General features: G+C 36.4%; 1 protein-coding gene across 20 annotated transcripts in view; it reads right to left on the bottom strand.

Annotated features, from left to right (window-relative positions):
* Positions 1 to 1,585: 1,585 nt before the first annotated feature.
* SLC4A10 (solute carrier family 4 member 10) overlaps positions 1,586 to 16,920 on the bottom strand; it is a 391,994-nt gene continuing 376,659 nt past the window's right edge. For 9 of the 20 annotated variants that reach the window (XM_005573309.5, XM_065525568.2, XM_065525563.2 and 6 more), the window contains 3 exons: positions 12,549 to 12,616; positions 9,988 to 10,104; positions 1,586 to 3,640 (listed from right to left, as the gene is read on the bottom strand). In XM_005573309.5, the coding sequence (XP_005573366.1) occupies positions 3,574 to 3,640; positions 9,988 to 10,104; positions 12,549 to 12,616 (252 nt within the window). In that variant the 3' untranslated portion in view covers positions 1,586 to 3,573. Of the gene's footprint in view, positions 3,641 to 9,067; positions 9,107 to 9,987; positions 10,105 to 12,548; positions 12,617 to 16,920 lie in introns of all 20 variants that reach the window. The other 11 variants (XM_065525564.2, XM_065525570.2, XM_065525571.2 and 8 more) reach the window with 2 other exon arrangements.

The raw sequence follows: 16,920 nt of genomic DNA, 5'->3' as shown, positions 1-16,920 counted from the left end.
GCTTGCTCATTAATGTTACCTCTAAGTAAAGAGGGCTGAATTCTTAGGACATTGGGACATTCTGCAGGCATGGTGGGAGATGCTCTGTATGGTCATAAGTATTCTGTAATAATAGGTTGTAGCCAGCTTGGAAAGTGGCTGTTTTCAGACCATAAACATTAACCTTATAGGTGCCTTAAGAGCATTCTAGCTCTTCACTTCAAGATGGAATCATTCTGGTCATACTTCGTTAGACCAGAGGCCTAGTGGGCAGGGGTTCCTTCAATATCTGGAGTATATTTCCTTCCCCATTTCCATTCTAATTCATGTGCTAACTCTTCTATAATGTTTTCCTCAAAGTCTGCCCTATTCAAAAAATGGCTTTACTCATATGACCAACTCAGCACATGTCACATTATTTATAGCTATGTATCCACCCTGTCCTTAGAAGCAAGGATCATAGTCCTATTTCAAAGTACCAGCAGAAAGGATAGTATCCAGTACACCAACAGGAACTGAACTGGTGTGACAGTTGTATCAGTTAGCCACAGCTTTCCACAGAGAACATTAAAGGAGATCTCTAAAGTAAAAGTATTACCAGTAATCTTTGATTATTAGGCCTCTTCAAGGGGACTAACTATAATTAGCCTCTCAATGTAGACATTTAGAGAACCATCATATTATCCAAATGACTCTCATAAAACTTTCAAATGCCTGTAATCTCATTTCATTTCATTTCATTATGTGAATATATGAGATAGATACTAATATATTAGAAAAATTAGAATGCAATCTTGCAATGATAGTAAAATAGACAAGTGCCCAGGAGCAAATAGGCTAAAGTTAAGCCAAAACAGAGGTAGGTCAGTGCCATAGAAAACAGAATAAGTCACAATTTTAAGTCAAAAATCCTAAAAGATCTAGCAATCATGTTGAAATACAAGTTGCTTTTGGATCATTAGTGGAGAGTTTCTATCAAACTCTGGGTTTAAACTATATCAAGGAGACATTCAGATTATATGTTTCTATATTACATTATACAGGAAAAAACTTCCCAATATTGTAGGCTGTGAAACAGGAGCAATTACAAAGTAAACTCAGTAGTCAAGAGAAAAATACCAAGCAGTAGGTTAGATAGAATTCTGAATGCAATTATCTCCACAACACACTGCCAGATGGCTCCAAAAGAATAATGGTCCCATCTGACTTTTGTAAGAAACAGGGAGGAGACAAATTTTAGGAAATGCTTTCCCCATGGAAGTTAAAAACAGAAGTCTAAATAGAGTTCTAATAATGAGGAATACTACTAACGACCTTGGAGGTTTTTCCTAACATAAGAAACAATGTCATCTGCACCCATTTCTGGAAAAATGAGTAAATATATCCTTATATAGTTCTCATAATCTTCTGTTCATAAAGTTCAAATTGTTTACTCTTGAAACACACTCTTAAATTGTTTATATCACCAAGAGTTCTTAGCTTTGGGGGTGTCTAAATTTAAATATTATATTCAAACAATCAAAATGTTTTACACTGATTTACTAATTAAAACAAAGAAAAAAGACAAGACACTTTGTATCACAATTTAAAATGTGCAAGGAAATTCGTTAGGATAAATATTTATTTCCACATAACATTTCTTAATTGTGAAAAACACAATATCCTAGTCACATTTACACATTACTTAAACTTTTCGCTAAATTACATTCAAGATATTCAGTAATTTTGACCAGGAATCTGAAATTAGAAGTAAATATGTAATACTACATTTTTCTTATATTTTATATGATTTCAAAATATTAGGATTAACATAGGGATAGCTTTAAAATTCACACAAGAACAAATTGACTATAAAAATACTCAGAAATACAGAATTTCATTGGATATGATTGCTTATTCAAATAGGTGATCATGTGAAGATTTAAATTCACTATGATCATTTTCAACAGAACAGTTATTAATATATTAAAACACTAAGAGACTGCTTTGGGGAATCACTGGCTAAATCATAAAACAATGAAAATGTTTACAATGTATCTGTATTATAAAATACACAAAGGCAACACATTTGGAACAGAAAGTTTCTGTATTTTTTCAGCACTTATAAATATGAACTTCATTAACTTAAAATTCTTCTTTCTATAAATTTTAGGCTCATGTTCCATAAAAAGGGGGGCTCCTTAAAGAATTGCGAGGGGAATTTTTAAAAGGTATCAAAATGTAGAACTTAATGGAGGCTTTGTTGATTTTATTTCCTCTCATTAGTTTAATCACAAAAGGAACTTTTCCTCACTTTTCATGTGCACTTCCAAGCAGAGTACATAATTAACAGTCTGTAAAAGCCACAGGGCTCTGAATTATTGTAACGGAATATTGGAGTATTATAAAGTTGATGATTACTGATCATTCTTAGGAAGCAAGAGCATTATGAGATTTAGTTTTATTAACTTCACATTCATTGAAAGTGAAATGAAATACTGTATTTTTAGTAATGTCCAAAACTTAACTTTCTCTCCCCTTATATAAGTTTAGTAAAGATGTATTATTTTATATGGACTGAAATATCTACAGAACCTTCTCAAATAGAATCTGAAATTTTCTTTTAAAAGACTGTTTTTCCACAACATGCATTTAATTTAAAAGTGGAAAAAAAACTGCAGAAAAAAATGACAATCGGACACCTGTTGGTCTAACATGAGAACATGATTCAGGATCAGCATTAAGCAGTGCATGACCATTAGCCGCAGAGTAACTGTACAGGAGTGGAATTTCACATACAATGATTCACCATGTGGCATTCCACAAGTGTATGTTTATTTGGAAAACATCTGTTGTCAGTGGGAGACAAACTTAGCATATTTCTGATAAAGGTTTATATTGAAAAATCCCACAAAACCATTACAAAGTTTTTCTAAAGCATTTCGTACAAGCCTAGTATTTGATCATTAGTCACAACTTGAATTTTAAGCAAATACTACTTAACTCTGCATTATGTCTGATTCTCCTTAACAAGTTGTAAATAGGTTTCTATATAGTTTTTCAAGTGACTTTAAGTTTTAGTTACATACAAATTGTTAAGTATTAAATGTATCATATTAAATCAAGGAAATGCATAAATACAATTATTAAAAAATGCTTTCAAACTAACTTTTTGATTTGGGTCTTTTGAAATAAGTCACTAACACTAAGCTATAAAAACTAAAAAGAAGTAAGACAACCTTTCAAAAATTCTTCTGAATGAAATTATCAGGCATCTTCAGGTCACTAAAGTAGGAAAATACAAACTAGGTAAATATGACTTATCTCTTTAAGGAAGCTATTGCTCTCATAAAACTGACAATCAGAATCCAGTTTACAAATGTCTAAGGTACAGCAAGGAACACACAGATTCTTGCCTTGGCTATTGTATCTGCTCGCAGGGGTGTCTCACTGCTCAGAAGTTTAAACACAGAAATGAAACAAGTATTGCACTACTTACAGTGTGAAGGTGGATTTGGGTTGAGGGACAGAATTTACACTACATGATCAAAGCAGTTTTATTAATAATTGTGACACTCTTCTCATATATATGTAAAAAATAAATTGAAGATCGAGTCATAGACAAGTCTCCCTGTCAACACCTTTCCCTGAGTCAGCTTTCTTCTCTTTTCGGCTTTCAATGCTACAGAAGGAAAAAAAGGAGACATTTATTACTGCAATCCAGCATGGCTACAATGAGATCTGCTTGCTCAGACTTAAAACCCGTCAACCCCAAAGCACCACAAGAGCCCTTAGGCATTGCTCTCTCATGCTGCGAAGCACAGATAGACAGCAACAATTAAAATCCTCTGCACTCAGTGAGATAGAAACCAAGAACTGCAGAGAAGGGGATATTCAAAAACAGACAATAAACAACAAAAATCAGACATTTTTTAAACAGTTCCAGAAACATGCAAGATTAATACCATGGTCCTCATTTGGGCAAGTGACTCACTGATGATTGTTGGAAATGTCAGCCATGCCCCCAACTTAAGACAGCGCCAACTCTAGTAAATGACACAAACAAGATGTCGCAGGAGGCATTTCTGGGCTCTGCTGCAAATGGCTCCTCTCTTGTGCATGGACTGGATCTTGACCTTTGATGAAGACTGTACCTTGACCAGGTTAGACAGACAGCTCCACTGGCCTGGAGGACAGGGTACCATGCACGCTGCTCTCCAGACACCTGTGCTATCTTTTTACAGACAAACCTTTACCCTGTACATCAGAGGAATGATGCTTCTCATAAAACTCATTCATTCTCAGATAAACTCATTCCCAAATGGCTTCTGTTTAATCTCACCCTCTCATTAACTTTACCAATGAGCAAACTGGTCATGTGACTCTACCATTTTTGTCTATTTGTCTATTTGTCCATTTGGTTTTTCCATTGTATAGTTTTCTTACTCTCATGCTGACAGTTTTCATGGAAAATTCAAATAATGTCATTACAGGGATGAAGTTCACACCATGTTCCAGAGAGGGCAGAAATGCTTTCTCCCTGATACTTGCAGCGCACAGCAAAACCCTCCTCATCTGAGGCTTCTATGTGATCCTCCCCACTGCTGACACAAAGGGCAGCCCATAGCCAGCTACTAAGGCCCTGGGCTGGACAAATCCATACATTTTTACTATTAACTTCGGCCCTTAATATAAATTTATGAAACACTTGATGATGGGCCGCACCCTTGGTTTTATAACTCTTCTCCAAGTAATAAAGTAATAAAACTCCATTTTTCTATTGGGACTCCTGTGCAGCTTTCTAAGTGGTCAATAACTTAGACACATTCTAAGAGTATGTTTTTTAAATTGTTTTTCCTCCAATTCAAGCTAGAAACAGCCCTTCTCAGTTGTCACCACCACCCGGCACCATCAGGTAAGAAGTGCCGGAGCTTCTGCCATCTGTGGCACGCTGCCAGCTCTGAGAGCTGGTGTGAGCGCGTGTCTATGGCGCCCGGGTTTGTGCCTGCCACACTTCTCAGCACATACTACTTACAGGTCAGAGCAAAGCAACTTTTCTCCCTTTTCTTTTCTCCTTCCATGAGAAAAGATGACAGTGTGCACATGATGTGTTGAGAGCCTTAACTCGTATTTTTAACTCCTCTATCTGTATGACTCACTTTCTTCTACTTTAAGTTCCTTTTATATGACAAGTGTCTGCTCTCCTGCTTTCCAAATTAACTTTTCCTTAAGCTCTACCTGCCTTCCAGTCTCTTCTGCCAAACAAAGTCAATGAAAAAGGGCAGCACTGGGCTGGGTGTTGGAAGATCTAGGTTCAGTTTTCAGAAGCTCAGAATGAGCTGCATGACCTTGGACTAGTTTTTTAATCTCTCTGAGACTTGGTTTCTTCATCTGTAAAACTGGTTTTGGACTAGATGGCTTCTAGGTTCTCTTGTAGTGTGAATTCCAGAATTCTGAGCTGGTATTCCCAATTCCAATGAACTCTTATTTTTTTTTTGAAAGATAGAATAACAGATCCTATCTGTAGGAGATTATAGGACAGAAACATACTGGTCTCTATACATGTGCAATTATTGTGTGCACAATACTTTGAAACGTAGGAGGTGTTCCACAACCTTTTGATAAATGAATGTGTTCCAAGTGGCACTATTAGTCACCAAGCCGTAAATAAAAATATTCATAATATCAATTTGATCCACAGATGTGCTTCCTCCTGATTCCTTGCTTCGGTGGTTTGGTTACAAAACGATAACCTATTAAAAGACTGGGGTTTTTTTTTTTCCCTCTTCATCATAACCATAGTTTTGGTATCAGATTAGATTTCACAAACTATGAAGCAGAAATTTTATAACCAGCTCAAGACCTCTAGGATCTATTGTTCTGAATTACTTGTTACGTTCACTTTTGTGGAGGTCAATCAATTTTAAGCTTTCATTGTAACAGGCATGTATTATGCATCTGTTATCTGTCATCGTAATAAACATACATTGCATATCTATTATATGCCAGGAACTCCACAATGACCTAGGAATACAAGATAGATAAGAGTGTCCCTGCCTTTGAGGAGTTAAAATTTAAAATATAAGGAAGTAATATTTTAAGAGAGGGCAAAAAGTGACGTGGTGCTAAGTAAACTATGAAACTATTACTTTTTAACGTCACTAAAATAGTGTTTTTTTGTTTGTTTTTGTTTCATTTGTTTGTTTTTGAGACAGAGTTTTGCTCTGTTGCCCAGGTTGGACTGCAGTGGCACAATCTTGGCTCACTGCAACCTCCGCCTCACAGATTCAAGTGATTCTCCTGCCTTCGCCTCCTGAGTAGGTGGGATTACAGGTGTGCACCACCATACCCAACTAATTTTTGTATTTTTAGTAGAGATGGGGTTTCACCATGTTGGTCAGGCTGGTCTTCAACTCCTGAGCTCAAGTGATCCGCTAGCCTCGGCCTCCCAAAGTGCTGAGATTATAGGTGTGAGCCACCACACCCAGCCTAAAGTCGTTTTTATGAATAATATTTCCAAGAAGTCATGAGAGAGCCCAAGCCTAGGCAATCATTGCAAAGAAAGAGAATCTGGGATAGAAAAAGGTGGTGGGGGAGTGCAGGAGTGGGTGTTGGGGGGTAGAGCAGATAGTCCCAGAGACTAGCCTCTGTCACCAAGGCAAAGCTAAGTGCTGCTTTTCCTCACATTGCCAAGGACCTTCTCCAGACACACTGATCTTGGGTATGGGTTTTATCAAATGGATCAGTTGTTAACCTGTTCTGATGCAATGTGGTCATTAATGAGCCCTATTTTCACCAGCCCATTGAATACGCTGCAGAGGCTCTTGTCACACATATGTATGACATCACGATCAAAATTAGACATCCTCCAGATAAGACAGAATTTGCAGTTAGTTCTCAGATTCTACTGTCAGTTAAACTAGATAAAATATTTTTGACAACAAAAAGTGAATGATATAATTGAGAAAATATAACTTGGATTCAAAATTCCATGAAAACAGGTTTCTAGGCTTCTCTGACACATATTATAGCACAGGATGGAAAATAACTCAGAACGGGGGGTGTCAAAGGTTGCATGGATGCCAGCTCAGGACTCAGGAGATACAGACCCTAGTAACCTGCTCTTTGGGCCTCTTTTTGCCAATGGATGCTCTACCAGTTACTCTACTAAAATTTACTCTACTAAATTTTCACAGCTCCTGGTCATGATGTTTTAAAGCCTTTAACAGATACCATGAAAAGGAAGTGGCTTTGGGAGCCTTATTAGTATCAGTGGTTTTAGAATTCTGTAAGTCATACACTTTCTGCCAGAGTTTCTACTGTAATGAGGATAAAAGAGATTAACTACCTACCAAGGATGTTTCTCACATGGAAAACCACAAATGCGATCACATCAAAACGTAAGGAAAGCTGGATAAACTTTCATTCTACAATAGTTTGAATCTCACATTAGTGAAAATACATTTAAATAATAAGAAACAAGTAGTTCCATCTAAAGATAAAGGATAGTCTATTGAAAATTAGACCTCCTTTAAAGCACATTATATTGTTCACTAGAGTCAACCCATTGTATAAAGTCATCTAGATACATATTTTTAAAACAAAAAGATTTTTCTGGTGAAGAGTATCAATTGACTTTAAGGAGTAGTTAAAATATCATGTCACAAGACTTTTGCTAGAACCAAAGAAAAATAGAGGAAAAGTTTGGACTTTGAATCCATTTAATACAGGAAGAAAAAATTTTACAGGTTTGATTGTTTCAAATTTTCCACATATTGACCATCAAGGGCATTTTATTTTGAGCTCATAAGCCTGGATTTAACCTTTTTTTTTTAAATCAGAAAAATGTCATATTTTTCACGTGACAAGTACACATTGCAATGGGCTTGAGAAACTGCCCTTATCATAATTCTGATTTTCTTCAAAAGTACTAGCAAAACAGAGAATTACTATGAGAAATATTTATCAGAACTGTAGCAAGGATCTTTGAGAAAGGAAGTTATAGCATGTTTTAGAATAAAATGTTACTTTGTCCTGAGCCAAGCAAAGAAATACATGAAAGTTTTAAAGTCCTATTAAGACAGAAAACACCAACCAAAAGCCTTTGAGAGGGAGCCCATTGAGTTATTTATTAATATATTATCTTCATTTGTAGTAAATATTAAAGGTGGTTGAGAGAGAGAGACAGAGAGAGAGAGAACTAATTCCCAGCTTCTGGGATGAAGAGTCTATACACCTGCTGTTTGTCTTGTCTTGTTCATACTGTTTGGTATAGAGATGACACTGAAGCAGCATGCCATTTTGGGGTGACAAAAACCAGCAATAAGAGATATATTCTCCAAGTCTAATGTAGCCTCTTTCTCTTGCCCCTGTTTCCAGTGATGTCTCATGAAGTAAGATACAGCTTGCCAGTTTGGAGGCATGGTGGTACATAATGGAGGCTCTCAGCTTTGTAATTTCTCTCTCTCTCTTTTTTTTTTTTTGACAGAGTCTCTATTGCCCAGACTGGAGTCAGTGGCACAGTCTCAGCTCACTGAAACCTCTGCCTCCTGGGCTCAGGTGATCCTCCTGCCTCAGCCTCCCAAATAGCTGGGATTACAGGCATCCGCCACCATGCCTAGCTATTTTTTTTTTTTTTTTGTATTTTTAGTACAGAGGAGATTTCACCATGTTGGCCAAGCTTGTCTTGAACTCCTGACCTCAAGTGATCCGCCCACCTTGACATCCCAAAATGCTGGGATTACAGGCATGAGCCACTGCACCCAGTGAGCTTTTCAATCTCTTAAAGGGACAAATTTAATTTTCCCTATCCATAAATTTGATGCCATTACTAACTATAGTTCTGTGAAACTTTTTGATTATACATGATGCATCTGTATAAATCAAGGAAGGAATAAAGTTTATTCAAGTTTCAGACTAACTTAAAGAGCTGAGTCGTTACAGAAATACCATCAAACTTAGTCTGCTACTGGACCTGAGCCCAACACTCTCCATGCCTTTTGCCTCCCCAAAACTCACACAGAGGACATAGACTGACCAGGTTTCTAGAAGACACCATTTAACATAAGGAAATGCAACCAAGGAATAGGTTTGAGGGAGAGGGTCTTACCTTTGGGGAATCAGCTTCTAGAGTGATTAGGAAGGGGAGCTTATGACAAAAATGTAATATAAAAATTAAGTAGAAAAAGTTAATTTAAGGTTACGAAAATAAAGGAACTTAATAATTATAGTAAACACTGCCCCAAATCCCTCAATCACTCTCTAACAAAAAGAGATATTAGCAAAACATACGAATTCCTTTTTCTTCAGATCAGCATCTAAGTAGACTGGGTGATTTGAACTCTTATTTATAAATCCTGGAAAACTCAGCTGGAAATCCTATGATGACTGTTGATATTTAGGGACACACTCTTCCCCCAGCATGCACTTAAAACTACCATCCACAACTGCAGGAGTTGTTTGTACGTTTACACACAGAGAAGTAAGAATGGATAGAACTTTTAGGAGTTGAAAGTTTTGGGATAAGAAGTTTAGGGAAGACTTTTCAGGGGGTTGGAATCAGGACTAGGGCTACACTAAATATAAACATTTATGCATATTTATAAAATATAAATATAAAAAAACACACAATGCATATCAGTCTAAAAAAGGGAAAATAAGGGAGTGCAAAATGTGGCCAGACATCTAAAGGGGTCCTGGGGGAAGTGAGTGATGAGGGAATAAAATAAAATCATACTGAAAAATAGTAGGCCAAGATGAATGTCCAAAAATGTCATGCACTGTGACTCATTTCTAGCACAGTTCCCCCACCACAGTAATAGCTTTGGAGTAAGTTATTAATTTGAAAAGGAGATGTTGAAAAACATACCAACATTTGAAATAATTACAATTTATATCCACTTTCAGAAAGAATTTTCTGGAATATTTTAGATCTAAATTTGATGGAAACCAATATTATTCTTTTGCTTATGGTTTATGTCAAAAAACAACTGGAATTAGTATAAATTCTTATTATTTTAAAATCCAAACCTTTTAGAAGGAAAGCTTGACTCCTTATCTTTTGAGTTATCGGCAGTGATCAGAAGGTTCCTCCACAAGGCAGTCTTTGACATTTCATCAGATATATTGATCACAGATGGATCATCTCTAGACAGGAGTTTCCCCAAATGAAATAATAAGCATTACATAGTAACTGCAGTTTTTCAATGACAGAAACTAAATATAAGAAAATCATGTATCTATGAAGAGCATTTTTCCCAATTTTTAAATTGTGGCAAAATACACACAACATAAAATGTACTACCTTAACTATTTTTAAAAGTACATTTCAGGGTTATTAAATACATTCATAATGTTGTGCAACCATCACCACCGTCCATCTCCAGAACTCTTTTTATCCTATAAAACTGGAACTCCGTACCCACTAAACCATAACTCTCCATTTCCTCTTCCTTCCAGTCCCTGGCAACCACCATTCCACTTTCTGTCTCTAGGTTTCTGACTTCTCTAAGTGCCTCATATAAGCAGAATCATACAGTATGTGTCTTTTTGTGACTGGCTTATTTCATTTAGTATAATATCCTCAAGGTTCATCCGTGTTGTAGCATATGTCAGAATTTCCTCCTTTTTAAACCTGGATAATGTTCCATTGTATGTATATGCCCCAATTTGTTTATTGTACAGTATTTTTGATAATTAAAAATGAAGAAGTATTGAATATTTCTCTTAATTATTGAAAACAATCTGTGAAAAATAAAAAAATCTAAAGAAAATATGCTAGTTGTATGGATACTGATTTGGCCTGTGGTATTCTTAATTCATTTCAAATTACAGAGAATGGGTTCCACATGTCCATTGCTTAAACTCTTGCCCCTAACATCATAAAATCCTAATTACTTCCCTCCTTTGCTCAGACCTTGAAGTGGCTCCCAGTCACTCAGAGTCAATGCCAAGTCCTTATAATGGCCTAAAGGCTCTGTCCCCACCTCACTCTGATTTCACCTCCTGCCACTGCACCCCTGCTCATTCCTTTCCACCACCAATGCAGTAGCCTCCTGACTGTTTAGGAACACAATGGGCATGGTGCTCCCTGGGGGCCTTGTCCTTGCTCTTCCCTCTGCTCATCATGTCCCTTCACATGAAGCAACTCTGCCCCTTCTTTGTTCAAATGCCACCTTTTCATATGACCCTGATTGGTGATAGGTCACAAGAGAGGAACAAATGCAACTTTTCAGAGGAGCAAAACCTTGGGTCTCCCTCTCTTGCCCAATCTGGAAATGTGTTCTTCAGTTCCTCTAAACCCTCCAACTGTTTTGGTCTTCATAGAAAGATAGTTTCCTGGTAATTCAAAGCATCAGATTGACTACTTTCTTAAAAAAAGCATCAAGTGGAATAGACATTTTTCATGATATTATGTGAGGAAGAGTCTTCTGAGCGAAAGATTTTTAAAAATACTTGATTGAAGGCAGCTATACAATTTTTTTAAATGCAGCACTACTTAGATTGTTTCATATGCTAATATGCATTGTGAATCTTCAAACTGGAGTGCATTTTGGAACATTTTTTTCAAATTTATTTAACCACACAGCCCTTTTGAGAGTGGTACCACATGAGACTAGGTTTCTATTGAATACACTTGGAAATATGCTGGTTCAACTAAACAATCAACAGGATTTTAAAATTTAAATGTTGTAAAAAAGAAAAAAAAAGGTAAAACATCTTATACTTGTGCTCCCTCTTAAGTGGGAGATGATTATTTTTTTTTAAATTCTAGGGAATATGATTTTAGAGTCAAACCCTAAAGATCCAGAAAATTCTCTCCTATTTTGGTTTTTAACACCATGACAAATTCCCTTCTCAGAAAAAGTCTCTGCATTTTTATTGGCATAACCTGAAATTATTCATAAAGACTTTGAGACTGTAAAATTCGGCACTAATTGATACTTAGAATTGTACAAGAAAACTATTTAAACTAAACTATATTGAGAGGGAGACAGAGAAGAGAGAGAGAGGGGAGAATTTTGGGCCAAATGTTTGCAAATGTTTTCTTTATAACTTCAGTAGTTTGCTTTCTTTTGCTATGTCTTTGTACATAAAGATGAGCAAATTTTGGAGAATTGCATAAATATTTCCTAAAATGACTGATATGACTGAATCATTTAACTTAAGAAATAGATTATCTTTTTGGAAATTCCTTTTTTTAGGGGCAAATTCCCAGAGATAAAACATTTAATTGTGATCAACTTAGTGAATACCTAGGTCATTTATACCAGAAATGACCCTTGATCTGTCTTCTGGTGCTACTTTCTGAGAATATGAAAGGGATCTTCCATACACATTATAAAACAGGAGAAGGAAAGACTTCAGACAACAGCTTCCTGCTTCACTTCATGTAATGCAATTTGATTATAGTCACACACCTATTATTGGCAAAACTTAGTAGTAGGACCCAGGTTATCTAACTCTTAGTTCTTTCTACTCTAATACAAATTCAAGAAACCTCTCTGAGGATCTACACAGTATGAAATTCTTAAATAAATTATATAACAATGCATTACTTAAATTGATGTGTTTTTAAATTTATGTCTTACCTATAGTGTCCTTCCAATGGGAGTTGTACTGTGCCCTCATCTTCCATAGCTAGCATACTTTGTTCTTCCTGAAAAGACAAATGTAAAGTGTATAAAGTGAACCTGATGAGTCTCCATTTTACATTAAAGAAGAAACACAGATTAATGTTTCATTATCTCATTAACCTCAAGACCTTCCACTCTGTTTGCATTTATTAATGTTAGCATAGGTCCTTTCAATAAAGTATCAGCTACCAAGAACATAAGTAATTAATGAGAGTCTCATAACACAAAGTAATTTAAATGCTAACAACAATCTCCTTCATGTCACTCAATAAAAAACATGTTAATTTCTAAGCATACTTTTAAAAAATTAATCTAATTTTCATAAGAAAAAAGTATGGGTGATATAATCAGTTTTATTGTTATAAAGGTGAAATCCTATTCCTGGAATGTTCTATGAGGAGGGGTTGACGGATGTACTCAGAACAGTGGTTCTCAAACTTCAGTTTACATCGGAATTCCCTGGTGGGCTTGTTAGCAATATTCCCCAGAAGATCTGACTCCATAAGTCTGGAGTATAGAGGGCATAAGAAGTTCTAGTTCTAACAAGTTTCCAGGTGATGTTGATTATGCTGGTCTGGTGACCATATTTAAAGAACCACTACTCTAGAGAGTTGGAAGGAGACAGTAAAAGATATTAATATCTTCCTGTATGGATCAAAACACAGATGTGTCTTGAGAGAGGAGGAAATGGAAGGTTTGACTCCATTTGGATGTGTTTTAGGCTTTTGTTTCACACTTCAACTTTCTTCTTATAATGACAATATTCCATCTTTCCTCAAAGGGTGGAAATGATTTTTATATTCATACATGCATTTCTTCATACATAGCATTTTAAAACTAAATCTTTGGGATGAAGATAATCTTACGGCTACCATACCAAAAAATTCTGGTTTCGTTTTCAAATAATGTTATCATCAAAATTTTTCCATGAACCAAAAAAAGACAGTTATTCATAGATTATAGCTTTTATTTAATACATTTATTTAAAAATGGGTCAGTTCAGATAATTACTTCAGGCCATTTAAAATGTTAGAACTACTGGTTCTAACTCCAGAAATGGAATTTTAAGATCTATAAACATAAAAAATGAGTTGACCCGCTGCCCAAATAGAAACTGATGAAAGAAAATAGGGATGACCCCAAAGGCTCATTTCCTCTTTCAGTAGCTTAGCAGAGCTAAGCCGGCCTGAACCAGCTTCCGGAGACACCTTGATCTTTGGCTGATTTTATTATTCCCGGCATGCAAGACTTTTCCTAGTGTCCTTGGTAATCAGACCTTGATCCCCTCTCGGATATCCCATAGTCTGAATATTCCATGCCATATTTCTTGTTACCTAAAGAAACAAGTGTTTTCTAGTGCCTCTTCAGCTAACCTATGAACATACAATGCAATGTGGGAGCAGATCTCATTTCTCTCTTGGAGTACTCTCCCATGCTGGTCAAGGAAAGCCCCTCTCTCCTGGGACTTTGACTGTGGTGCATATGGAGTCTCTATGCCCGCTCTATGCTTCGGGATAATGGAGATGCCAGAGACTGCATGAGCTCTGCTACTTCCATGCTTAGAAGCTTTCCCCAGAAACCCTATGTTGTATTTGTTCTCTGTGAAGCTAATGGCATGTGCATTACCCTTTTTGGTAACTAATTTTATTTTCTCTCTTTGCTGTTCTTCAAGGAGAAAGTTTTCTTTTATGGCCTATCAAATGTATTCTACTTGTATATTGTGCCTATTCTCCTTGTCATTTGGCCACACTATCAGAACTAAGTCAAGGTGAACGGAGATTACCATTGGTTTGAAATCATCCATTCAGGCATTTTAGCAGAGCTGATCTGCAGCCTAGATTGAGGCTTGCCTTCAACTGAGTTAGTCATAATATATGAAATATATTACATACATAATATATCTTGCAGGCACATCTTGGCAGTCATGGGCAGAGCATATGTATCATTTCAGGTAGAAAAGGTTCCTTTATCTATAGCAAAGGTTATCTTAAGATACATGGAGGGACATAAAAAGTAGACACTCAGTGATACCAAAGGCTACATAAGCAAAGACAAGATGCAATTCTTTCCTTGGTTGCCCACTGAAAGGTGAAGCCTGGTATATGATAACATTTCTGGCTCATCAAGAGTAAAATGTCAAGAAGCAAGGTAGAATGGTTTAAGAAAGAGTAAAATGCAAAAAAAGCTGAAGAGAAGAACAGTGCTGTTGGTGCTTAGGTTACCTGGCAGCAGAAAACAAATGTTCAAGATTCAATCTAACAGCAAAAAATTGGACCAAAGCTTTGGGAACAATTTTGGTTTTTCTTCAGATGATTTTCCACTTTTCTCTCAAATTGCTTTCAATAATTATTTTGCACTCTGTGGCTTGTTAGCATGTGTGGGCTTTATACTAGTCATAATTCTATCCAAACAAAAACTCATCACCTCTAAAGATAGCTTTTCCAAGCCATGCTTATCTGAAGAGAAGGGTGGCAGAGCAGCCGCTGCCTTCAGTGCCAGAAGGAAGCTGGGTGGGCCCCGGAGCGCGGGGATGGAAGGCCGGCTGCATCCCGGCAGCACTGTGAGAAAGCCAAAAATTGAGGCTTTCTGAGGAGGAGCAGTCAAATCAGGCAGTAGCCGTCACGACAGCCACAACCTAGGTTATCTCAATCAGATCAGAAAAGAAAGAGACAGTGAGAGCACAAAGCTGAGTAGTTGACAGCTTAGAAGTCAGAAAAGTACCTTAAAACAAGTTCCATTCAGCTCTTAATTGTTCTCTGTGAAGCTACAACATGGGGAAGATGTTAAGGGGATGATGATGAAAGTTTACCCAAGAACCTTTGAGAGAGTTCACCAATTTAACTAGGGGGGTGTTTATGCTATGATTTAAATGTCATCTTTTAATTAAGATAGTCAAAGCAGTTTTCAGATATAAAATAAGTGAAGGACAATTAATGCTACATCCAGTACAGGGCAAGAAAACTGAGGCTTAGAAAAACAAGTCTACTCCAGAACAGTCAAATATTTATTGAGCATGTATTATGTGCTATGCACATAGTTAACAAGAATAATCATCCAGGGGCTATTAATTCATTCAAGGGCAGGTAGTCTGTTAGGTACTGGGTGTATAACAATGAAAAGAAAGCTATAAACTCGACTCTCAGAAAATTTAAGGGATCATTATGAAAAGTACCAAAGTCAAGGTTGTAGCAAGGAAGAAACTCTAGGTGGGAGGAAACAATGTAGGCCAACCCTAAAAGTGAGGAATAAATAAGATGTGTTTGCATGACAGTGAACAACGAGCCTGGTTGGAGCCAAAAGTCTGTGCTGAGTAGAGGCGGAAGAGATAAATTGAAGTCAAATCCTGGTGTGGTCTGATAGTAGGGTGTTATGTATCGAATTACATCATGAATTTGAATTGTATTTAGTGATAGCATTAAAATTATGATTCATATATCATGATACCTAACAAATAACAAAGATAGTTATCTTTTAATTACCTTTAGTGAAATAGGTTACATTTACAGCTACATCCATTTTCAGACACAGTGTGTATCTATGTAGGAGCCCTCAAATATTTTAAAGTACAAACAATGGCAGCAGAGACCAATATTCACAAGTATGCTTAGAGTGTTAGAGAGGGAAAATATTCAGCAATTTTAGAATTCACATCCTAAGAAATGGAAGATTCTTCAGAAATTGAGCTCAACCCTTTTATTTTGCCCAAGAGTAAAACAAAGTCTACAGAACATAGAAGTGTCAAACCATTTTCTTCCTCAGCTACTAATAGAATAGACAATGCTGCAAACATTACATAAACATATAATCTTTGAAAACCTCAAGTATTATTTTTATAACAGGTATTACTTATGATTTCCAATGGATAGAAGAGCCAATACATAAGACTAACAATGAAAGTGGAAAAGGAAAAATGGAGGGCCCATATAGAGTTTATATCAATACATAAATGTGACATATATTTTTCATCAGAATATTTGATCCTGTCTCTCTAAGTAATTACGTAAATTACTGTTAAGTAAAAAATTCTGATAGAGTATTCTTGTATTTAGAAGATTATATTTGATTCTGTGGTTTTAGGAAAGGACTTATCTCAAACTTTAGCACCAGAATCACCTGGAGGTCTTATTAACAGAGATGGTTGGCCCCATCCCCAGAGTTTTGATTCAATAGGTCTGAAGTAACGCCCAAGAATTTGCATTCTAGGTTGCCAGGTGTTGGCTGATGTGACAGTGGTTCTGGAACCACACTTTGGGCAACCACTGCTTATGGAAGAAGAATATGCTTGCCCCACCCTAAGATTCAATTAGAAATGGCATTTCTCTGTGTA

This window comes from Macaca fascicularis, chromosome 12, assembly GCF_037993035.2.
Source record: "Macaca fascicularis isolate 582-1 chromosome 12, T2T-MFA8v1.1".
Classification (NCBI taxonomy): domain Eukaryota; kingdom Metazoa; phylum Chordata; class Mammalia; order Primates; family Cercopithecidae; genus Macaca; species Macaca fascicularis.
Note: the sequence above shows the minus strand (reverse complement) of the source record. Positions and strands in the feature narration are given on the sequence as shown.